The sequence below is a fragment of the Anolis sagrei genome, chromosome 7 (assembly GCF_037176765.1).
Source record: "Anolis sagrei isolate rAnoSag1 chromosome 7, rAnoSag1.mat, whole genome shotgun sequence".
NCBI lineage: Eukaryota > Metazoa > Chordata > Lepidosauria > Squamata > Dactyloidae > Anolis > Anolis sagrei.
In genome coordinates, this window is record NC_090027.1 from 36,810,900 (window position 1) to 36,836,856 (window position 25,957).

Here is a 25,957-nt window from a genome sequence, read left to right on the forward strand (position 1 = left end):
CCCTCACATGCAACACTTATCCCTAAAGAAACCCCAAATGTTCCCTGCTTTCCATTGCACTCCTTCTCAAACGGCATCATTTCTTGTTGCTATTTTGAAAGGACTAGGCATGGGGGTGAAGTGATGACGTTGTCATGTGTTTTCACACATTTGTGGCTGGGGTTCCACATGATTTGGAGAAAAAATGCCTAAAAACTATAATTTTATTTTAAAAATGGGGTTTTAGAAGACTTGGGGTCCAGCGGCCACTTGGGACCCAGGGGTGTCACTATGCCCTCCTCCTAAAATCATGCCCAACTTTCCTTGCTAGTCTCACAATGAACACCCATCCAAATGTATCCTATAGTGACACCTCAGTTCCTCTCCCATGATTAAATATATTTGTTTTCTTGTGCAACAGTGAGGAGGAATATGATTTGAAGTGGCGACTGAGCAAACAACAAAGGAGTCGACTGTGATGGAGAATCTGCCAAGCAGTGACCATATGTGCCATGTGTGCCAACTGGCACACTAAGATGTGTGCATTGGAGAGCCAACACAAACTTTCTTCTCACTCTTCTCAGGATCTCAGAGGAAATCTAACAGACAGACACTGATGATCCCAACACCTGGTGAGGACACCTGGTCAGCACAGAACTATAAGCAGCCAAAGAGTCGAAGTGCCAAGTGACAGCAGGATTGAAACCAGAGCTGGATGCAGAAACGCGGAGGGTCATCTGAAAAGTGGTGCCAACTGCATTGTAGCCAAATGCCTTTGAGAATGGCCCTCATGTTTCTTGGAGTATTTAGGAATGCAAGCATGGAGCACAGGATAGCTCAGAGCTTAGGAAAGTTATCCATCAGGCCAAAGCCCTTGAAATTCCTCCAGACAAACTGGTTAAAGCAATGGTGTCCACTTATTACCTATAGCAGCGTTTCTCAAACTGAGCTCCTCCAGGTGTTTTGGATTTCAGCTCCCAGAAATCCCAGCTGTTACAAATTGTGGGAGCTGAAGTCCAAAACATCTGGAGGAGTACAGTTTGAGAAAGCCTGTTCTATACAGATGGGGAGAAAATACAACTCTTGGGAGTTTTTCATGTCAGGAGCGACTTGAGAAACTGCAAGCTGCTTCTGGTGTGGGAGAATTGGCTGTCTGCAAGGACATTGCCCAGGGGACGCCTGGATGTTTTACCATCCTATGGGAAGGCTTCTCTCATGTTCCCTGGGCACAGCATATTATTGGAGAACACAGAAATGCTGGACCATCCTCACAACCACCATGTCAGGCTACACAGAGAAGCCATTGAAATCCACATGAAGCATGTGGACAATTTCAACACAAAGGAGGAAACCATGAACATGAATAAAATCTAGCTACTAGGATTAAAAAACTCTAAAATCAGAACAGTAAATAAAGAGCATTACTATAAAAAAAACAGGGGAATTCTAGACAGGAAATTTATTTATTTAGGGCTTTTATATCCTGTCCTTTCTAAACCTCCGCAGAGAGACTCAGGACAGGTAACAAAGTGGCACCCCATGGCGCCCACATCAAAACATAAATATACAATTAACAGCAATGTAACAGTAACAGCAGTATAAAACCATATAAACAATATAAAAACAATATAAAAACAAACAACAAATAGTCAGTGGTCACCGATTTAAATCATTATCCAAGGGCAGTCCATCAGTTCTAAATAATTCAACATGTCAGTAGGTCTGCCTATTCTCCAAAGGCCTGATCCCATAGCCAGGATTTTACTTGTTTCCAGAAGGTCAAGAGGGATGCAGCAGATCTAATTTCACTCGGGAGGGAGTTCCATAGCCGTGTGGGGGGGGGGGACACCACAGAAAAGGCCCTGTCCCTTGTCCTCGCCAGATGCGATTGTGACAATGGGGGGACAATGAGCAGGATCTCCTCAGATGATCTTAGGGCTCTAGGTGGATCGTAGCGGGAGATACGTTCGGACAAGTAAACTAGGCCAGAATCGTTAAACCATCAGGGTCAGGTAACACCTCCCAACAAAGGATTCCCCCAGGCAGTAAGCGGCCAGGCCTTGAAGCTGAAAGGCTATTCATAGAATCAAAGAGTTGGAAGAGACCTCATGGGCCATCCAGTCCAACCCCCTGCCTAGAAGCAGGAATATTGCATTCAAATCACACCTGACAGATGGCCATCCAGCCTCTGTTTAAAAGCTTCCAAAGAAGGAGCCCCCACCACACTTCGGGGCAGAGAGTTCCACTGCTGAACGGCTCTCGCAGTCAGGAAGTTCTTCCTGATATTCAGATGGAATCTCCTCTCTTGTAGTTTGAAGCCATTGTTTCGCGTCCTAGTCTCCAAGGAAGCAGAAAACAAGCTTGCTCCCTCCTCCCTGTGGCTTCCTCTCACATATTTATACATGGCTATCATATCTCCTCTCAGCCTTCTCTTCTTCAGGCTAAACATGCTCAGCTCCTTAAGCCGCTCCTCATAAGGCTTGTTCTCCAGACCCTTGATCATTTTAATTGCCCTCCTCTGGACACATTCCAGCTTGTCAATATCTCTCTTGAATTGTGGTGCCCAGAATTGGACACAATATTCCAGGTGTGGTCTAACCAAAGTGCAATAGAGGGGTAGCATATCTTCCCTAGATCTAGACACTATGCTCCTATTGATGCAGGCCAAAATCCCATTGGCCTTTTTTGCCGCCACATCACATTGTTGGCTCAAGTTTAACTTGTTGTCCACAAGGACTCCAAGATCTTTTTCTTTTTCAAGGTGGCCAATTGCAACATTCACAGATAAGAGTTCTTTCTTCCACCCTGAACATTCCACAGATCTATAAAACCCAGTTTCCTAGTTTCCAACAGACCTCACAACCTCTGAGGCTGCCTGCCATAGATGCAGGCAAAACGTCAGGAGAGAATGCTTCTGGAACATGGCCAGACAGCCCGGAAAACTCACAACAACCTACTAATCTTTTTTAGATTGGAAAGAAGATGAATATTCTGAGCCCACATGCAAAGCCATGCCTGATGGACAGGGCTCACTTTATGGCTTCAAAGGATGACAGACAAAATTGCCAAGGAAGAAAAAAATAATCATTTAAATGGTGTAATAGAGCGATTGGGAAATGATCATGAGAAATCCACAATGTGCGGATGAGGAAGGCTTGCCAATGGCAGGAGAAATCTCTCGCAGCAGTTAATTTCAAGAGAAGAGATTTCATTCAGCGTCTACCCGAGCCCGGGCTTGAATCGTGGCATTAGGAAGCCGCTATTCATTTCAAGACAAGGAAGACAGGGAACGCAAACTAATTCTCCTCATTACCTCTTTCTGCAAGACAGATCAACCGATTGATAAAATCAGAGCCATCGTTTCACTTTCCCTCCCAAATATGCCAAAAAGTAGACCGTTTTGTCATAGCAAAGTTCAGGGACATATTTTAAATTGCTACAAGGATGAGGGCTTCACGAGAAAAAAGAATCCTTCGGGGAACTTTGCACATCAATGTTCCCTCTACTTGAAAAGTATTCTATCTCCTTAGTACATTTTCCCAAATCATCTTGCAATAACTCTTCTCTGATATTATACAAAATGCAGGATGAACCAGATTGTATTGAGTCTTTGTACAAAAGAGCCTCGGCTCTCCCTCCCCACCCGGCACCCAAAATCTCAAAGCAAACACAGAAGACATTGCAGACATGCTAACAGGTTTTGCTCATACGATCTGTCAGCCATTAATGCATTAGGAAATGTTGCGTCTGATTCTCCCGTTGCCTTGGTTGCAATCCTAACACATTCTTTATCTCTCTCTCTCTCTCTTTTGATGCTCTTGGGAATCTCAATTGTGGGACACAATAAAGGGTATCGACCTTGGGTTGTGAGTTTTCCAGGCTGAATGGTCATGTTCCAGAAGCATTCTCTCCTGACGTTTCACCTGCATCTATGGCAGGTATCCTCAGAGGTTGTGAGGTCTGTTGGAAACTAGGCAAGTGAGGTTTATATATCGTGGAATGTCCAGGGTGGGAGAAAGAACTCTTGTCTGCTTGAGGCAAGTGTGAATGTTGCAGTTAGCCTCTTTGATTAGCATTTAATGGCCTTGCAGCTTCAATGCCTGGCTGGTTGCTGCTTGGGGGAAATTCTTTGTTCCAACATCTCTAACAACTCTAGTAATGTATTGTTGAAGGCTTTCATGGCCGGAATCACTGGGTTCTTATTAGTTTTCCAGGCTGTATGGCTATGTTCCAGAAGCATTCTCTCCTGACATTTCACCTGCATCTATGACAGGTATCCTCAGAGGTTGTAAGGTCTATTGGAAACTAGGCAAGTGGGGTTTATATATCTGTGAAATATCCAGGGTGGGAGAAAGAACTCTTGTCTGCTTGAGGCAAGTGTGAATGTTGCAGTTAGCCTCCTTGATTAGCATTTAATGGCCTTGCAGCTTCAATGCCTGGCTGGTTGCTGCCTGGGGGAAATCCTTTGTTCTAACATCTCTAACAACTCTAGCAATGTATTGTCGAAGGCTTTCATGGCCGGAATCACTGGGTTGTTATGAGTTTTCCAAGCTGTATGGCCATGTTCCAAAAGCATTCTCTCCTGACGTTTCACTTGCATCTATGGCAGGTGTTAGATCTGTTGGAAACTAGGCAAGTGGGGTTTATATATCTGTGAAATATTCAGAGTGGGAGAAAGAACTCTTGTCTGTTTGAGGCAAGTGTGAATGTTGGAGTTAGCCACCTTGATTAGCACTGAATGACTGCTTCCTGCACAGATGTGGGTGAAACATCAGGAAAGAATGCTTCTGGAACATACAGCCTGGAAAACTCACAGCTATCCAGTGATTCTGGCCATGAAACCTTTGAAACTTGGAAAGTAGGGTTTATATATCTGTGGAATATAACCAATTGTGCCTCCAATGGTGCAATGAGTTAAATCCTTGTGCCAGCAGGACTGAAGACTGACAGATTGGAGGTTCGAATCCAGGGAGACCATGGATGAGCTCCTTCTGTCAGCTCCAGCTCACCATGCGGCAACATGAGAGAATCCTCCCACAAGGATAGTAAAACATCAAAACATCCAGGCATCCCCTGGGCAACATCCTTGCAGACGGCCAATTCTCTCACACCAGAAGTGACTTGTAGTTTCTCAAGTCATTCCTAACACGAAAAAAAAAAAATCTGTGGTATGTCCAGGGTGGGAGAAAGAATTCTTGTCTGCTTGAGGCAAGTGTGAATGTTGCAATTGGCCACCTTGATTAGCATTTAATGGCTTTTCAGCTTCAAAGTCTGGCTGCCTGTTGCCTGCGGAAATCCTTTGTTGGGAGGTGTTAGTTGGCCCTGATTGATTCCTGTCTGGAATTCCCCTGTATTTTGAGTGTTGTTCTTTATTTGCTGTACTGATTTCAGAGTTTTTTAAATACTAGTAGACAGATTTTGTTGATGTTCATGGTTTCGTCCTTTCTATTGAAAACATTCACAATTGCCTCCAGCAGACAAGAGTTCTTTCTCCCACCCTGGACATTCCACAGAAATATAAATTCCACTTGTCTAGTTTCCAACAGACCTCACAACCTCTGAGGATGCCTGCCATAAATGTGGGAGAAATGTCAGGAGAGAATGCTTCTGGAACATGGCCAGACAGCCCAGAGAACTCATAGCAATCCAGTGATTCCAATTAGGAAAGCCTTTGACAAAACATTGCTAGAGTTGTTAGAGATGCTAGAACAAAGGATTCCCCCAGGCTGCAACCAGCCAGGCATTGAAGCTGCAAGGCCATTAAATGCTAATCAAGGTGGCCATTTGCATCCACATCTGCCTCAAGCAGACAGTTCTTTCTCTCACCCTGGACATTCCATAAGTATATAAATCCCATTTGTCTAGTTTCCAACAGACCTCACAACCTCTGAGGATGCCTGCCATAGATGCAGGTGAAACATCAGGAGAGAATGCTTCTGGAACATGGCCATACAGCCCAGAAAACTCAGAACAACTCAGTGATTCTGGCCACAGAAGCCTTCAACAACACAATGAAGGGAGAGCAATATTTTGTGGTAAGGCTGATGTACAAACCAGAACAATACAATGAGTTGTTGACCTTGCTCATTTCGTCTGGATCATTCGGCATTCAGAGATACAATGCCTCAAGGCAAGGCGGCTTGTATTCAGATGCCAAGGTTAATATCCATCTGGAGAGTCAACTTCCAAAAAGGTGACGCCATCGCTCAATCCATGCCTATTGTCTCTATAAGAAAGATCTCATGTGCTGCTCATTTCCAGGTAAATGGCTATAGCATTGTGGCCAAATCTCTCCTTTTTTTTTAAAGCTAGACCATGCCTTAAGTTGTCTTGAACTCCTATGATGAAAGGCAGGTTTTAAATTGGATAAACACATAATCGATAAGAGGCATGGCTTTGCATTTCATTCAACGCGTACCCATGCCTGCGCTTGAATCATGGCGTTCGAAAGTCGATATTCATCTTCCCAACACAATGTAAGCAAACAACAAAAAGGGAGAGGGCATTTAAGGGGGCATTGCTGAAGCTTTTAATGGAAATCTGTGGAAATTTAGGCTCTGAAGCAGAGAACATGGCTCCCAGACAGCATAGTTCATGTCCAACCAAAACATTGACTGTTTGCAAGTATGTAATGTGACTCTACACGTCCCTTTAGTCGTTCTCATCTTTCAATCCATTTGCTGCTGCATTAGACCAGCTTTTTTCCTATAAGACGCTCAGTTATAAGGATGGGGAGAAGAAGCAAGGAAAAACATCTTACCAGATTAGTGAAGATATATGTGTAATAGGCGGACACCATTCCCAGTTCGGCTGCCTGCAAAGGAGAAAAAGATGGGACGTCAGACAAGATAAAGCAATAGTTCGTCTCCACATTGCAAGGGAGTGGACACAATGTTCTCCAAGATAACCTCTGCTCTCATACATTAGGAGGTGTTGCACACCAAGGCTGAGGTTGGCACCTTTGAACCCGTAAACACACCAATGTTTATTTATTTACCATATTTATATACTGCCCCTCTCAGCACAAAGGTGACTCGAGGAGGTTTTTTAAAGCTAGACCATGACTTAAGTTCTTTATAGCAAAGCGGTTTATTGAGGATTAATATAGCAATAGCCAAAAAGGTAAAAAGCATTCAAACAAGTAATAAAGAAATGTCCACAAAACAGTCGGTTGAGCAAGGTAAAACAAGACAGGAACCAGGAGGGTTGCAGTCAGTTGAGCAAGGTAAAATAAGATAGCCCATTATAAGACAGGAACCAGGAGGGTTGCAAAAATCCATTAAACAAGTCCACAGAAGTTAGAGTCTTTCAGTTCCAAAAGGTTGCAAAAGACCAAAGTCCCTTGAAGAAGCAGCAGCAAACTTAAACCATTAAATCCCAATGCAGGAGCTTGAAAGCAGGACAAACCGCATACTGGAATCTCAACATGAACATGAATCAGAAGCAGAAGTAAACAGGAATCTTAGCATGAACAAGATGGTCTAAATACCAGGCATGGAACAAAAGGCATGGTTACACATGCAAACCAAACGTTGAACTCACTAAAGAGTGTAGATTGACAGGCCCTGTATTTATTCAGAAAGCCATAGCAAAAGAATTCCGTTTCCCCTGGGAAACCTCTCCCGGACCCCTTATTTCTCTTAACCTTTTGGACCACTTTCTACCCCTTTCCAGATGGCAATGTTGATTGATTTGACTTCTATCAAAGAGTGTCTGGTCCTCCCTTGGCTTCCCAATTAGTACATTCCTTTCAATATCACTATTTGGCCTTGGCCATTCAACCTTTTCCTCAGCCTCTTTTTCAGACTGAGCGAAGGAAGAGAGACGTTTTTGAACTGTGGTGCTGGAGGAAAATTCTGAGTGCCTTGGACTGCAAGAAGATCCAATCAGTCCATATCACAGGAAATAATGCCTGATAGTTCACTGGAGGGAAGGATATTAGAGGCAAATATGAAGTACTTTGGCCACATAATGAGAAGACAGGAAAGCTTGGAGAAGGTAATGTTGCTGGGGGAAATGGAAGGAAAAAGGAAGAAGGGCCGACCAAGGGCAAGATGGATGAATGGTAACCTTGAAGTGACTGGCTTGACCTTGAAGGAACTGGGGGTGGCCATGGCTGACAGGAAGCTCTGGTGTGGACTGGTACATGAGGTCATGAAGACTTGGAAGCAACTGAACAAATAAACAACAAAAACTTACCAAACCATACATTCATGATTCCGTAGCCTTAAGCCATGGGTGTCAAAGTGGAAGTGCATTAATTCTACAGTGTAGACTCACCCTAAGCCAGGGGTCCTCAAACTAAGGCCAGGGGGGCAGATATGGCCCTCGAAGGTCATTTACCTGGCCCTTCCTCAGGGTCAAACTAAGTCTGAAATGGCTTGAAAGCACACAACAACAATAACAGCAATCCTATCTCATCAGCCAAAAGCAGGCCCACACTTCCCATTGAAATACTAATAAGTTTATATTATTTAAAATTGTTCTTTATTTTAATTATTGTATTGTTTTTAAATGGTATTTTTTTGAACTACTAACAATGCAGGGTGCATAGGAATTCATTCATGGTTTTTTTCCCCAAATTATAATCCGCCCCCCCCCAACAGTTTGAGGGTCTGTGATCTGGCCCTCTGTTTAAAAAGTTTGAGGACCCCTGCCCTAAGCCAATGCATGCATGTGCATTGTGGTCTTTGGGTTGTTGTAGGTTTTTTCAGACTATATGGCCATGTTCTAGAGGCATTCTCTCCTGACCTTTCGCCTGCATCTATGGCAAGCATCCTCAGAGGTAGTGAGGTCTGTTGGAACTAGGAAAAGGGGTTTATATATCTGTGGAATGACCAGGGTGGAACAAAGGACTCTTGTCTGCTGGAGCTAGGTATGACGGTTTCAGATAAGAGTCCTTTGTCCCACCCTGGTCATTCAACAGATATATAAACCCTTTTTCCTAGTTCCAACAGACCTCACTACCTCTGAGGATGCTTGCCATAGATGCAGGCAAAACGTCAGGAGAGAATGCTTCTAGACCATGGCCATATAGCCTGAAAAAAACCTACAACAACCCAGTGATTCTGGCCATGAAAGTCTTCGACAATATATTGTGGTCTTTGTCTTTTCTATCTGCTTCCACTTTCCCTAATGTTTTCTTTTCCAAATACCAGCGCCATCTCATCATGGCTCCCAAATATAACAGCCTCAGTTTACTCATATTGGCTTCTAGAGAGATTCATGCTTGATTTGCTCTGAGAGTAGTTAATGCTTAGCATTTGATTAGTACTATTTATACTGGAAGAAAGATCCATCCATCCCACTAAAGGAGATTTTATTTGTTTTCTATGCAGAGGGAACATGGACTTTAAAGCCAGGAGGGATCAGACACGTCAAAAATGTCTGTTTTCTGGTATCAACCTTTGGATCTTTTGGAATATTTTTCTCCGGGGGATAACAGCACTAAATGCCAGTTATAAACTCTAAAAACCTATAGAGAAGCCATTCGGAAGCAAATGACTGATTGTAATTGAGGAGCATATGTATATGTTTCTCTGTTTAGCTGTTTGTCACCTGGATGGCTTTTTTTAGTTCTTCCTCCACCAAAGGCAACTGATTTTAAATATGCTACACTTAAATGAATCTGCATATGTAAATGAGCAGTACCTTCCCCACTCCCAGTTCAGGCAAGGTGGCAACTCCTAGATACATTTGTGTTTTATTTCACTCCAGGAGTGTTGCGCATTGTGAAGAAGTGGTGACAGGAGGAGGTGAAGTGACAAAAGAGCATGCCAGGTCAGTCAAGGGAAGGTCTAATATCTTGACCAGTTCAGTGCCCAGACCAATGCTTCCAGAAATCCCCCAAATAAGGCACTATGGCACTACAGTCAGGCCTATCTTAGTATGTTCTTCAATGTGGTGGCTCTGAAAATAGCTCAGAAAAATTAGCTATGGCTGAGCAGAGCCACATATTTGCTTATGGGAGGATGAAGCAAAGAGAAGACCTAACAGCACCTGAGTACTGGTCCTACTGGTTGAAGGCACGGCTCAGGATCACTTCATAGTGCCATTTACTATCTTTAACTTTCAAATGGCTTGAGACCAGGTTATCTGAAGGACTGCCTCTATTTATTTATTTATTTACTTCATTTATATCCTGCCCTTCTCTACCCCGAAGGGGACTTGAAACGGTGTTACAAATTAAGCAAAAATCCGATGCCAAAAGCTTGGTCACATAACCATGTTTTTACTTTTTCCCTGAAGGTCAGGAGGGAGGGGGCTGATCTAATTTCACAGGGGAGGGATTTCCATAGTTGAGGGGCCACCACTGAGAAGGCCCTGTCTCTTGTCTCCACCAGTTGAACTTGTGAAGGCAGTGGGACTGAGAGTAGAGTTTTCCTGGATGATCTTAATCTCTGAGGTGGTTCATAGAGGGAGATACATTCGGACAGATATGCTGGGCTGGATCTATTTAGGGTTTTATAGCCTAAAGCCAGGACTTTGAATTGTGCTCGGCAGCAGACTGGCAACCAGTGGAGCTGACAGAACATGGGTGTGTGTGCTCTCTGTACGCAGCCCCAGTGAGAAATCTGGCTGCTACTCATTGGACCACTTGAAGCTTCTGAACAGTCTTCAAAGGCAACCCCACATAGAGCGTGTTGCAGTAGCCTATCCTTGATGTAACAAGAGCATGTACCAACATGGCCAAAGCTGACTTCCCACGGTATGAGTGCAACTGACACACAAATTTTAATAGTGCAAAATGGCCACTACTGAGACCTGGGTTTCCAGGCTCAATGATGAATCCAAGATGACTCCCAAGCTGCGAACCTGCGTCTTCAGAAGGAGTGTAACTTCACCCAACACAGGTTGTAACCCTATACCCTGTTTGGCCTTTTGACTGACCAGGTGTACCTCTGTCTTGTCTGGATTCAGTTTCAGTTAGTTTGCTCTCATCCGGACCGTCACAGCTGCTAAGCACCGGTTCAGGACCTGAACAGACTCGTTAGTAGCAAGTGGAAAGGAGTGAAAGAGTTCAGGGTCATCTGTGTACAGATGGCACCAAACTCCAAAACTCCAGATGATCTCTCCTAATGGTTTCATGTAGATGTTAAATAACATGAGGGACAGTATTGAGCCCTGCAGGATCCCACAAGACTAAGTTTCTGGGGCCAAGCGAGTGCAAAACAGTGACCCAAGCCCCATTTCCACAAGGCATTCCAGAAGGATACCAGTGATGAAGAAACCTAGACTTTGACCCACTTTGGGTCCCAATCTCGCCTCCTGAATTTTTCAGCTTGATACAGTTTTCACATTATTTGGGGAAGTTTTCTGTCTTTCCTACAAAATCGTGCCCCGATTCTTCAAGGCTGATCTTTTTCTCCCAAACCTTATTGGCTGACAGTAAGCTTTAAAGTTTGTGTTGGCAGCAAGTGCTTGTGGAAGTGACAATAGCCAACCATTAATTAAGGTTTAGAAACCAGGCCCAGATGCATACAAAGTCAGAAAGGAAAACAGGTAACAGATGTCCAAAAGCAAGGTTTAGGAAGCAAATAGATAAAAGTCCTACCAAACTATTAGTGACTCAAGTGGAAAAAAGCCAAAGATGGAGACTTTTAGCAAGTCAAGACAAAAAAAAAATGCCAGGAATATAAAGAGCCAAGAAATGGTGAAGATGAATGTGTCTGTTCCAGGAGTTTTTGTTCTCATCAGCACCAAACCTATCCAGATGTTGTCCATTCCTTACTCACAACAACTCTTGACCTGCCTTCATTGATACAAGACTAGTGGTCTATGAAGACTGGCCAGAAACTGCTCTTGGTTGCCAAAGGTAGCTAGGCTCAACTCATTAAGGCAAACTTGGAAGAAGAGGAGTTCTCCCAGGACATTCCTAGATCAATAGATCAAGATCTGTGGGGTGAGGGAACATTCCCTTCTCTGCTCCTTTGGGGATAGAGCAGGCAAGATCAGAAACCAGTTGCTCAGAGATACATCAAAGATATCTCTCCCAGCTCATGTGCCAAAGATGCAGAAGGCTCAAAAATAAGTAAACATTCCAGTCCAGAGTTAAGTTTAAAAAAAACCCCAAGAACATTATTTTATCTCAAAGGAACCATCACTATTATTGGATATGCCAGGCTAAGAATGGAGGCTGAAATCAGACATTGGGAGACTATGGGTCTCTGTAGATGTGTCTCCAGGTGCTACGTCCACCTCCCTAATTCATCATGCAAACCACACAAGACCCTTTCCCATTTCCAAGCTATTGGAAAGGTGAGGAATCAAGAACAATGTATGTGTTGGCAAGGACCTTTGGGTATTTCTAAGATGTCCCTCCAAATGATATTCATGCATCATGTACAGCTAAAGGAAAGTAGCTGGACATGCCACATCACCACTGATCACTTTGTTGGTCAAAACAGAACTCCAACATAAGCAATGAGCCAAAAAGAGAATTTTAAGGTAAGTTAGTATCATGTGGGATGTCCATGACTTCTCTGAAGCCACAGGGCTTGCTGTGATGTGAAAAAATAAAACTCATGGATAGTCTAGATCTCTGGAAACTTCCTAATTTAGCTATTTATTTATTTACAGTATTTATATTCTGCCCTTCTCCAGGTAGATTACAATGTACATACACATGGCAAGCATTCAATGCCATAGACACACAATATATATAGACAGACACAGAGGCAATTTAACATTACAGCTTTTCTTGAGGGTATTTTGGCCACCAGGGGAGCTGTCCCTTCACCGACCATTTGTGGCACTGAGGAAGTACTTCCTTATTCTTTGCATGCTTGCTGGAGATTTTTATGGCCTCGTAAATTAGTTAAATTTGCCTCCCTGCATAAGCGGTACCTAAATTTACTACATGACAGATGCAACTTTTGAGCTGCAAAGGTCGACAACAAGCTACATAAAATTGGTCGAAAGCTCACTCCGACCTGTGCTGGCTTCGAACTCATGACCTTTTGGTCAGTAGTGATCTTAATGCAGCTGACTCCCAGCCAGCTGCACCACAGTCCCGGTGCTACTGCAATATACTATATCAGCAACTGCACTTGATGACAACCCAGAATCTGCAACTAGGACAAAATGCCCATCACTCTTTCTCCCATGTTCCAGCATTATTTTCAATTTTAATTTTACATTTGGCCTTCCCAGAGTTTTAATTGTGTGGTCTTATTGGTAATGTTGGCCTTATTGTTATGTTGCATTATTTTATTGTCCATGTTTTATTTTAATTGTTTGTATTGTTTTATTATTGCTTGTATTGTTGTATTTGGGCCCCCTTGGGGAGATGGTAGCGGGGTACAAATAAAGTGTTATTATTATTATTATTATTATTATTATTATTAAATGCATCAGCTGGGTTGCTCACTGATTCTGCATCCAGATATCTCACATAATACCTTTTAAAAAATAGCACTGGTTGCCAATATGATCCCAGGTTTAATTCAAGGTGCTGGGAATAATATCTAAAGCCCTAAATGGCTAGGGGTTGTCAGAAATATTAAAAATTAATTGGTATTTTTAATTACAAAAATAGGAGTCAAGCACTGAAAGGGTTAAATGGATGCAATGATTCAGCAAAAGCTGCAGTTCAATATAAGTAGGTGTGCCTGTAGCTGAGTATACCTGAGTGTTAGTTGCTCTCAATCTGAGAGATGCCTTGGTATGAGAAGACTTCAGTTTGAGAAGGCTCCAGTGTTAGTTTGCCTCAGTGGGAGAGAGGCTTCAATGTGAGAGGCCTCAGTATGAGAAGGCCCCAGTGTTAGTAGGCCTCAGTATTAGTAGGTCTCAGTGTGAAGATGGCCTGGTGTGAGAAGCTTTGGTGAGAGACGCCTTAGGCTAAAGACCTCGCATGTCAAGCTCCAGTATGAAGGTCGGTGTGTGTAAAAAGCTCCTGTGTGAAGCTCCTGTGTAAGTTTGGTGTGAGAGGAAGCTCAGTGAGAGTGAAGCTGTTTATTGGCATGAGAAAGAAGCTCAGTGTGGAAGCAAAGAAGGAAGTATAAAGAACTTTGTATTATGGAAACCTTGTTTTTGTAAATAGGGCAACCATATCATTTTGCTTTTAAAAAATCCTCCTGTGGAAGAAATAACATTGGTATGTGTGTTGTTGTTCTTCTTATCACTTTGGGCTACTGGCGCTGGGTCACGCTGCAGTTGATAAGTTACTCTGCTGTGCAGTTGTGGGTTATGGAGAGGGTCTTTTAATAAGCCCACTCACCCGAAAGGGGTATCAATTAGGCTTGGGCGGTTTCGTTCGTTAATTTCGTAATTCGTTATTAATTCGTATTCGTATTTAAATTAGCTTACAATCCAATATTGAGCCATGCAGGAATAGTGTGAGAAGTAAATTAGATTCGAAACAATTTTTTCAATTTATTTCGTAATTATTTCGTAATTATTTTCGCATGTCTGGTGCAAGTTTTATAGTTGTTGTTTGTTTTATCACACCAACAGTCAACAACAGAGGGAGAGGGAAGCTTCAGAAGTTCCCCCTCTCCCATTTGGAGGTTTTTTTTAGCATATTGCGCAATCGCGTCCGCCATTAACGAATCGATTCGTAATTATACGAAATTTCGTAAATTTCGAAATTTTTAAAAGGAAAATTTCGGAATTATTAAAAAAAACAAAATGCAATGGCCCCCTAAAAACAAAACGAGTTTAGAACCAAATTTTTCCGTGGTTACCCAAGCCTAGTATCAATACTTGAAGGACTACTCTTTCTCTCTCTCTCTCTCTCTCTCTCTCTCTCTCTCTCTCACACACACACACACACACACACATTATATATATATCTATATATATGGCATTTCCTATGCTGGTGCCCAATTGTGGATTCCTCTCCCACTGGAGGCCCAACTGGTGCCCACAATATAATCAATTCAGCACCAAATTAAAACCTAGCATGTTATCACTGGTTTGGGGCCAAACTAATTTAATCCATACTCCACATGTTTTATAGTTCACATTCATAATAACTGTAAATTATTTTAACCTGTCTGTTTTCAAATTTGAAAAGCCATTGAATAGATTTTAAATCTTTGAAGCTTTCATGGTTTGAAGTTGATTTCATTTTATACCACCTTGATAAAGGACAGGACACAAATATTTCAACAAATAAATACATAAATGGGAAGCTTTGTTGATTCATACACAAATGCTGTTAAGAAGTGCAAATTTTGGTTTCCTGACTCACTCTAATACTAACATCACAGCAGCTCTGCAAGATTATGATTGTTGATTCGTGTCTACACATGAGCTTCTTGGTTAATGCTCTGGCTACTACAAAATAGTCGGGCATAAATAAACACAACAACAACAACAACAAGCAATTAGAACAAATGTCATCCAAGCCAGAATTGAAAAACCAATGTCAGATTCCAAATGTAGACTCTGCAAGGAAGCAGGCAAAATGATGGCTCACATACTCAGCTGATGCAAGAAGATTGCACAAACAGACTACAAGCAGAGGCATAACACCATTGGTGAGATGATCCACTGGAACTTTTGCCACAAATACCATCTGCCTGTGACAAAAAAAAAAAACAAAACCTGGTGAGATCACAAGCCTGAAAAAGTTACAGAAAATGAACATGTCAAACTTCTCTGGGACTTCCAAATTCAAAACTGACAGAGTTTTGGAGTACAAGAATTCTGATCTCAAGATTATGGAAAATAACAAAGTATGGATCATTGATGTTGCAAACCTAGTCGACAACAGAATTGATGAGAAGCAACAGGAAAAGCTTACACAATGTGAAGATTTAAAGATCGAATTGCAAAGACTCTGGCACAACCCAGTAAAGGTGCTCCAACTGGTGATTGGCGCATTGGGTGCAGTGCCTAAAGACCTTGGCCTGCGCTTTTAAAAAATTGGCACTGACAAAATTACCAAAATTACAATTTTGGCCTGCAGCAATAGGAGCAGAGTGTCTAGATCTAGGGAAGTAATGCTACCCCTCTATTCCGCTTTGGTTAGACCACACCTGGAATATTGTGTCCAATTCTGGGCACCACAATTCAAGAGAGATATTGACAAGTTGGAATGTGTCCAGAGGAGGGCGACTAAAATGTTCAAGGGTCTGGAGAACAAGCCCTATGAGGAGCGGCTTAAGGAGATGGGCATGTTTAGCCTGAAGAAGAGAAGGCTGAGAGGAGATATGATAGCCATGTATAAATATGTGAGAGGAAGCCACAGGGAGGAGGGAGCAAGCTTGTTTTCTGCCTCCCTAGAGACTAGGACAAGGAACAATGGCTTCAAACTACAAGAAAGGAGATTCCATCTGAACATGAGGAAGAACTTCCTGACTTTGAGAGCCGTTCAGCAGTGGAACTCTCTGCCCCGGAGTGTGGTAGAGGCTCCTTCTTTGGAAGCTTTTAAACAGAGGCTGGATGGCCATTTGTCAGGGGTGATTTGAATGCAATATTCCTGCTTCTTGGCAGGGGGTTGGACTGGATGGCCCATGAGGTCTCTTCCAACTCTATGATTCTATGATTCTATGATCTATCAGCTGCAAAGGGCCACACTACTTGGATCTGCATGCATTATTAGCTGATACATCACAGAGTCCTAGACATTTGGGAAGTGTCCAAGGTGTGTTTGAACAGAACAGCCAGCATAATGATCTTGTTTGCTGTGTACTAATCTTGTTGTACATGAAATAATAATAATAATAATAATAATAATAATAATAATAATAATAATCCATCTTGATGACCAAAGTGGGAAGAAGTGGAGGAAACAATTACCCAATACTCTATTCTGTTCCACACACTGTCACCTACTGTATCCGCTGCAAAAGCCTGCACCTGCTGTTTGCTTGTATTGGGCAGGTACATCTGTTCTCCCTTGCAACCTGCTTTGAAGTCAGAAGCTCTCACTTCCAAGGGCAGAAAATCAAAGAATGCCACAAATGATTCCCTTTTTCCCTTGGACTACTTCTACAGACCCGCCTTGTCAGGTGGGGAACCAGGATGGGCTTGTCAGTGGAAGAAGCCTCCATGCAACCCTGGACCATATGGGGGAAGATGTGAAGCGAGAGGTGATGGCAGATGCATTGTTTGAGGTTGGCAGGGCTGCAAAACAGAGTCAAGTCGGAGCTCAATAATCAAAGCTGAAGTGGCCTTTCAAATGCCATAGCAAAGGCGGGTGAGAGTGAACAAGGAGCAGAGCCATGCTGAGAAGGGAGATGTGGTACATCCCGAGATAAAACACCAGAAATGTGAGTGACAGAGCTCAGTCTCCATCAAGGTGTGAGAACAGACATATTGACACAAGGGAGAGAAAGTGGAAAGGATTCTTCTATTCCATGGAGCAAAACTATGCCTGACCTACCACTGATCTCTCTGAACCTTCACACAGAGCTGGAGCATCAAAACAAGTGGCTCTGCACATCTAAAACCCAAGGCACATCAGCCAAGTCATGCCTCTCATCACCAGATAATGATTACTTTTTAAAAATAAATGCTTGAGTTTGATGTTCCCACCTCAAATTTTACAAACAATAGGTCTATAAATTCCAGCATGTCAAAAAAAAATGATTTTGTGAATTATCAGTAAATGCATTCAGACATAAAAGTATATTGTTGTCTTTTGGCACAAATTGCATGAGCCATTCTAAAAACCATGGATTTTTTTTTAAAAAATAGCATAAACCTATCCTTCTGGGCTTGGGAAGAGTGGGTGCTTTGCCTAAACAAAAGAGAAAGAAACTCATTTTGTGCAGGTTTCTTGTAGGAACTAAAGAAATCTTAATAGAGAGGGAGAAATTGTTGCTTTGTCATCTCACAAGATGCAAGAAATCTTTGAGATGCTGAGTTATACCAAGAATTCAATTTTATTGTACAAATAGTGGACAGGATTGGTCATTTTCATTATTCATTTACATTATGTTAATAGGAGCCCCCGGCGGCGCAGTGGATTAAACCCGTGTGCCGGCAGGACTGAAGACTGACAGGTTGCAGGTCCAAATCCGGGGAGAGCACGGATGAGCTCCCTCTATCAGCCCCAGCTCCTCATATGGGGACATGAAGCCTCCCACAAGGATGATAAAACATCGAAACATCTGGGCATCCCCTGGGCAACGTCCTCCTCCTCCTCCTTCTTATTATTACAGGTGGGTTCTTGTGGGAACCCTCCTTATCACTCAGCTCTTCACTTGACTCCTTACCTGCTGTTGCTACTTCTGACTCCCATGAATGCCATTGAGGACCTGCACTTTCTGAGCCAGTTTTCTCACAGAGAGAACCATCATTTCCCAGACTTGAATTTCTCAGACTTGAATTTCCCAGACTCAAGAGCCCATCCCGTTGTGCCACAGGAAAGCTCACAATCCTCTCTAAATAATCAGTTAAACCACCAGTTTCTGGTTGATCTACAAAAACACATTTGGTCTCACATCCCATTATGCAATGAGATAGACAGGGAGAGTGGGCACATAGCCAGCATGCAAGAGAAGGAATCCTAGCGTAATGGCATGGGTTGGATGGGCTTCTCTAGTTAGAAAGCCAGGAAAGACTTCTGCTTGAGGCTTAGGGCAATGCTGTCAATCAAAGTATACTATATGGGATTCAAAGTACAACCAACTTCCTACCCCCTTGTATTCGGAAGTGAAGCAAGGCTGGGAAAGAGCAACACCAAGAGACAAGTAAAGAGGCCTGACTGATGCTATGCTATTGCTAGAAGGCCTGTTGCTCAGGGCATGAACAAGCGTTTGATTTTGCACCGGAGGATGTGGGGAAAGGCAGGTTCCCTTGACTCACTCATCTACCAAGCTAGAGGAGCTCTTTGCATCTTGATGGATTTGAGTACTGAAATTTTTGACCCCGTAGGAACAAGGAGGATGAAGAAAAAAAGGGAACTGGAGATATAAAGGGTGTGGAAAGAGACTTTGTTTGAGAAGTATTGAAGTCTATTTCCTACAGAGGGGAAGGCAAGGGCTGAAAGGGGGCCACGTTTCTTCTGTTTGAGAAGACATCCTAGTAGCATAATAAGTAGGCCAAGTTTTCTTGTGCACAGTTTGAGCACTGAATTGGCAGAATGAACGAGAGGAGAGATTTGGCATGTTCAAAACTGGTGTTACTTCCATGATGGATTGCAAATTACACAGCCTTAACTGCACAGACCTTAAGGTCATCTTCTGAGTCCTGTCTCCAAATAAGACATTTCTCAATGAAGATTCTAAATTGGACCTGAACTTTTTCAGTGGAAGCAACTACTATTCTCAGAGACAATGGCATGCTTTCATGGGCCTTTTGGTGCCATATGAAGCTTTTTTATTGTGTTTTCTGTGTGGTAGAATGGGCTTGATGACCTTGTGGTCTCTTCCAACTCTGTGTTACTAGGATTCTGTGGCTCGATCTACACTACCAAATAGGGATGTGCAACTCGGCAAAAATCCATGCCAGTTTTGGTTCCATTTTCACCCCCCCCCCCCCCCCCCGTGCTGGTACAGCTGTACCAGGAGCTTCAGCTTCATTTTCTTTCTATTGAGTGTTTGCATATATACAAACGTTCCATGCATTTACAACAAGGTGGCTTCCCTTGGTTTGCAATCATAGGGCTAGCCACCTGTCTACCATTGTTAAGTTTTGGTTCCACCCCTTTCCCCAGGGCCATGGGAAGAGAGGGAGCCATTTTTAGTTCAGTCTTATAGTGAAAAGCTAAGCTACAGGACGTGGATTAGCTCCATCTGTAGAAAAGCTTCATTTCCTACAGCATCCGGGGCAGATATTCTCATTTTCTCATGGGGGTCACGAAAACATGGGAAACTGTATTAAGGGGTTGCGGCATTAGGAAGGTTGAGAAACACTGGACTACACTGATCACGTAATGCATTTCAAACTGTATTATTTGGCAGTGTAGATCCAGCTTATGAGTCAAAAGCATGTGTCTTATGATATGTGTTCTGGTACGGCTGTACCAGCAGCTCCAACTTCCTTTTCTTTCTTTGAGTGTTTGCATGTATTCCAAGGTTCCATGCATTTTGCAATAAGATGGCTTCCCTTGGTTTGCAATTATAGGGCCAATGACCCATCAATCATCATTAGGTTATTTAGTTCCGCCCCTTTTTCTGGGTTTAGGAGGGGGAAAGGGGACCTCTAGTTCAGTTCTCACAGAGAAGCCTTTCATACAGGGCGTGAGTCAGTTCCACCTGTAGAAAGCTTCATCTTTTACAGCTTATGCTGGGGGGGGGGGGGGAATTCAGTCCCACAGCTCTACAGAGAAGCATAGCGTTTGCTGGGGGAATCCAGTACCACAGCCTTTCAGCCAGCCTTCGTTGAGAATTGAAGACCTTCTTTCCTCTTGGAAATCTACAAAAGGACTCTATTTGGTAAGGACCACTCGTGGCAGCCATAACGCAATTTGGACCGGGTGTAGGGACCCACGCCAGCAGAGCCTAAGACAGATTGCCCAGGTAGAGGTCAAGGATTTCCCTGATAGTGAAGAAACAGTTCATGAAGATAGTTGCCTGTCCCTTGTGGACAAGATTAAGAAAGCGACCAGTTGATTCAAAACCTTGAAGTATTTGATTTATTGAAGATCTAAGCACTAATAAAGGACTTTGTTAAACTTTCCAAGTTTCTAAAGACTTTGTTTAGGGAAATCTATAGGGCTTCTAATCCGAGGCATCCCCGGCGTCCCGTTGGGCATACAGAACACGTCCTGTCTACGGACCTCTTCACAGGCCCAGTGTGTGACAGCACAGTATGCTTCATACCTTCCCAAGAAACAAAACTCCGATATAAAAGAGGAAGCTAGGCAGCGGATGTTTATGGGATTCCTCCTGTTTAGGAATCCCACGACTGATCTTTGGCGCTCGTTTAAACCCTGGCCGAAGCCATCTAGCACTTGCTTCTGTTGCGGTTCAGCCTGCTCTGTGTGAACCTGAGCCCCAATCTCTGTGTGGACCTGATTCTATGATTGTATTTCCAACTGAGCAAGCCACTGATCATGTATCTCTCCCTGATAGTGTTGAAACTGTTGTTGATGCTGAGGTCAGTGGCGAGGAAAGTGAAACTGAACAGCCTGATGAAAAAGTTTTGGAATCCAGCCGTGATAGCTCTCCAGAGGAAATCACACCTGGGTTTTTTAATGAGGACCGAAGGGAACAGATAGCTAGAAACAGGAGTGATTCACAGTTTCTATGAAGGTCAATTAGATTACAGGAGAGACAGGCCCAGGCTTCAAAGTCAAGGGGCGTTTCAAGGAATACTTTCTTTGGCTTAAGGGGCCTCCTTCCGGGTGTCTTGTTAGATCAGTGTTTCTCAACCTGGGGGTCGGGACCCCTGAGGGGGTTGCGAGGGGGTGTCAGAGGGGTCGCCAAAGACTATAAGAAAACACAGTATTTTCTGATGGTCATGGGGATTCCATGTGGGAAGTTTGAACCAATTCTATGGTTGGTGGAGTTCAGAATGTTCTTTGATTGTAATGAACTATAAATCCCAGCAACTACAACTCCCAAATGTCAAGATCTATTTTCCCCGGACTCCACCAGTGTTCACATTTGGGCATATTGAGTATTCATGCCAAGTTTGGTCCAGATCCACCATTGCATGAGTCCACAGTGCTCTCTGGATATAGGTGAACGACAACTCCCAAACTCAAGATCAATGCCCATCAAACCCTTCCAATGTTTTCCATTGGTCATGGGAGCCAGGTTTGGTTCAAATCCATCGCTGGTGGAGTTCGGAATGCTCTTTGATTATAAGTGAACTATAAATCCTAGCAACTACAACTCCCAAATGACAAAATCAATCCTCGCCCAACCCCACTAGCATTCACATTTGGGTGTATTGGGTATTTGTGCCCAGTTTGGTCCAGTGAATGAAAATGCATCCTGCATATCAGATATTTATATTATGATTTATAACAGTAGTAAAATGACTGTTATGAAGTAGCAATGCAAACAATATTATGGTTGGGGGTCACCACAACATGGGGGACTGTATTAAGGGGTCACGCCATTAGGAAGGTTGAGAACCACTGTGTTAGATCAAGCAACGTTTTGGACTGTGGTTGTCCCTTGGCAGAATTCCTGTGTTCCATGGCCGGTAATCTACGGATTGGTAATATGGATGATGCAATTGGACCACGATTTTAGTTAGGAGATGTATTGGATTGTGATTTATGTGAAATATTGTGTATTATGTTTTTTACGGTTTTAATTGTATACTGTGTACTGTATATTCTGTTGTAAACCGCGTTGAGTCGCCAGTTAGGCTGAGAAACGGTGGTATACAAGGACAGTAAATAAATAAATAATAAATAATCCCAGAGGCTTCTAGTTTTCAAGCACATGGTTAGTGAGATGCTAACAGGTTCCTGATTTTTGTATTCTGGTTTTTGGAATTTTGCTCAGGCTCAGAGATTTTCCTGACTGCTGTGTTTCTATTGTGGCTCTTTGACTTTGCATTTGCCTTTCTTTTGTAACCAATTTTTCATCAATAAAAAAGGATGGTTTTTCCTACAGTCCAGTGTGGTGGATTTAATCTTATGGTCTTGTTTCCTGATCTGGGATGCAACAGCTTCACATTCTGCAAACCTGCAAACCCTGGAACGTACAAGCAACTCTTTTATGATAATCGTGCTCCGTCCTCGCCAAGTTTGCCCTCCCCGAGAAAGTTCTGTAAAAATGCCAGAACTGATGAGCTTCGAAATTTAAAGAACAGATAAGGCACAATGCTATGTATGGGTGAGTGTGTCTGTTTTGCCTCCCCTTACCTATGGATCGCTCTATTTAAATGGGTCACATTAAGCTGTATTCAAAACGCGGTGCTTAAGAAAACATTATTATTATTTTTTAAAGGCAGCCTTTTCAATCCTTGACATCTTTATGTCAGTCACGGCGGGAGAATACCCCAGAGAAAGGAAGCCAGCAAGAAGAGGGTGTCCAAAGGAAGCGGCCAGCTCTGGAGCTGTGCAAGATTTCTATGGCAACGGACTGGAGGGATAGCCCTCTGTACTGAGAGAATTCATTCAAATCCTTTATTAACTCAGCACAGAGAGAGAGAGAAAGACCATATCTTGGCATTGCTTTCCCTTATAAAACACAACAGGTTGAATTCGGTTGAGTTTTTTTAAAAATCCAACGCTGAAGGTCAAAAAGAAAAGTTGTCTTTTGGTTTGAGCTTTTATGCACACACACACATATATATACACACACACCGAAGCCGTTTGGCAGACACACAATTAAAATGATACAGTGCTGAGTTGATGAGATGCATTAAGTCGCAACGGATCTCTTTGATCTCTCCGAGAATCGGGCGGACTCTATTAGCAACTTGTTTTTGACCTTAGTCTGCGGATGGAAGACAAACACATCCCTACCTGCAAGGACTAATCATGGGAACGGCTTTGCATGAATACAAAATCCTGCCACCGCTGAACTGTATGAGCCAGGGCAGCGGGGAGTTTCTAAATATGGATACATCTCCTTCTCCTTTTTAAAAATATTCCCCAAACTGCACTCTTCATCTCCTTGCTCTGCGGAGAATGCAATCATTAATCTACATCACAGAAGAGGTCATAGCAAGGCATTGAGTTTTCCGGGAGAACTTTCCCCTTCAGTATCAAAGCGGAGGCAGTTGCATTTTTGCAACACTTCTGTGAGATGGAAGAGAAGGACAATTCCTCCACAATGCAGTCACAAGCAACAGCCCCAACAGCTTACTTGGCTTATCATCACCATCATAATGCCCTGGTGGTGCGATGGATTCAATCTTTGTACTGGCAGGACCAAAAGGTCAGTGGTTTGAATCCAGGGAGCGGGGTGAGCTCCTGTCTGTCAGCTCCAGCTTCAAGTGCAGGGAAATGAGAGAAGCCTCTCAAAGGATGGTAGAACATCTGGGTGTCCCCTGGGCAATGTCCTTAAGGATGGCCAATTCACACCAGAAGTGACTTAGAATCATAGAATCAAAGAGTTGGAAGACACCTGGTGGGCCATCCAGTCCAACCCCATTCTGCCAAGAAGCAGGAATATTGCATTCAAATCACCCCTGACAGATGGCCATCCAGCCTCTGTTTAAAAGTTTCCAAAGAAGGAGCCTCCACCACACCCCGGGGCAGAGAGTTCCACTGCTGAACGGCTCTCACAGTCAGGAAGTTTTTCCTCATGTTCAGCTGGAATCTCCTTTCTTGTAGTTTGAAGCCATTGTTACTCGTCCTAGTCTCCAGGGAAGCAGTAAACAAGCTTGCTCCCTCCTCCCTGTGGCTTCCTCTCAAATATTTATACATGGCTATCATATCTCCTCTCATCCTTCTATAGCAATGGAACTATTCTAAATACACCCCAACAACAAATCCCATGTTCCATGGGATGATGCCATGGCAGCCAAAGTGGGATCTCATCGGTGAGCCTGGAAGCACAATTAAAACTTGTGCGCCAGCTGTGCCCGTACCTTGGCCATGGTAGTACACGCTCTGGTTACATCCTGCATAGACTACTGCAACACTCTCTATGTGGGGTTGCCTTTGAAGACTGTTCAGAAGCTTCAAATGGTCCAACGGGCGGCAGCCAGGTTGCTAACAGGAGCGGCGCTCAGGGAGCATACAACTCCTCTGTTGCACCAGCTCCACTGGCTGCCAATCTGCTACCGAGCACAATTCAAAGTGCTGGCTTTAGCCTATAAAGCCCTAAACAGTTCTGGCCCTGCCTATCTGTCCAAATGTATCATTCCTTGCAAACCATCTAGGAATTTAAGATCTTCTGGGGAGGCCCTGCTCTCGGTCCTGCCATCTTCACAGGTTCGGTTGGCAGGGATGAGAGACAGGGCCTTCTCAGCGGTGGCCTCTTGGCTGTGGAATGCCTATTATCATTATTATTATTATTATTATTTTCCAATATTTATACCCCACCTTCTCCCCCCTCTTAATGTTTCCAGCCCCCACCCTCGTAACGTTTCGTAAAATAGTCGAAACCTGGCTATTTGAGCAGCTTTCCCAAATGCAATGTAGCAGATAAACTCTGATCTCAGAATGGCTGGACAACGCGACTGGATAATGATTTGGTAATTAAATGTGGAGGATTTATTGTTTTAGGATGTTTTTATTGATGTTATTATGTAGTGAATTTTTATGTATGTTTAAATATTTTAGCTATTTTTATATTGTTATGGGCATCAAATTGTGCCGTTCTGTAAACCGCCATGAGTTGTCCCCGGGCTGAGAATGACAGTATAGAAATATAGTAAATAAATAAATAAATAACACTGGCCCATTGATTCTTGACCTGGATTCAAGATAGCGCCACTACTAGCCTGGTGGACCTACCAGACTTCCATTGTATTAAGTGTTAACAGCATGGAATTAATCTACAGGATTGATGTAGCTTCTATTGTAAACCAGAACTGATTCTGGCTTCTACATTTTTGCCTCCCATTTGAGGTAGCCTTGAAAAAGTTGTTTCCCAGTGTGGTCTAGGATCATCATCACAGGAGCATTCCAGCTCCATTCATTTTGTGTGGATCGCTCGATTGCGGCTGAGCCGGTGCTTCAGTCTTCACACAAGGGGAATGATTCATTACTCCCTAAACTGACAGCTCAGTCTGCACACTGACTTTATTGAAAAGGAATTTGTGCCTGGGGCTGATAGGAACGTTCTGTCGGTGGCGTTATATGTGTGACGGCAGGCCTGGCACACATGCATTAGCGGGTTGATGCTAAAGCCTCCACGTCAACCATACATCACGTGGGGAAGGATGCATCCTGTAAATCTGGGGTGGAAAAGGGGCAACCTTGAAACTGTTTTTGAAGCCCCAAAGGACCCAAAAGGTAAAAATATACACACAAAAATTTCTCCCACAATCGTTGCTCCATAATACCTCAAAATGACTTCTAGGTGTTCTGGAGGGCATTCCTATTACATTAGATTACTCTTGGAGTCTTCCTGGGGAATAAAAATATTTTTTGCAATTTTGTTTTCCACTTTGCACCTCAAAGTAACACTAAATGCACTCTAAGTGCCCAGCAAGATTGGAGAAA

The 25,957-nt window shown here is 43.2% G+C and overlaps 1 protein-coding gene across 2 annotated transcripts in view; it reads right to left on the bottom strand.

Moving 5' to 3' along the window:
• Positions 1 to 25,957, bottom strand: part of GRIK4 (glutamate ionotropic receptor kainate type subunit 4) — a 759,832-nt gene that overhangs the window by 201,860 nt on the left and 532,015 nt on the right. For both annotated transcript variants that reach the window (XR_009632086.2, XM_060787230.2), the window contains exon 7: positions 6,740 to 6,793. Coding sequence is in view for 1 of the 2 variants with exons in the window: in XM_060787230.2 (XP_060643213.2) it covers positions 6,740 to 6,793 (54 nt within the window). In the remaining variant the exon portion in view is untranslated. The remainder of the gene's footprint in view (positions 1 to 6,739; positions 6,794 to 25,957) is intronic.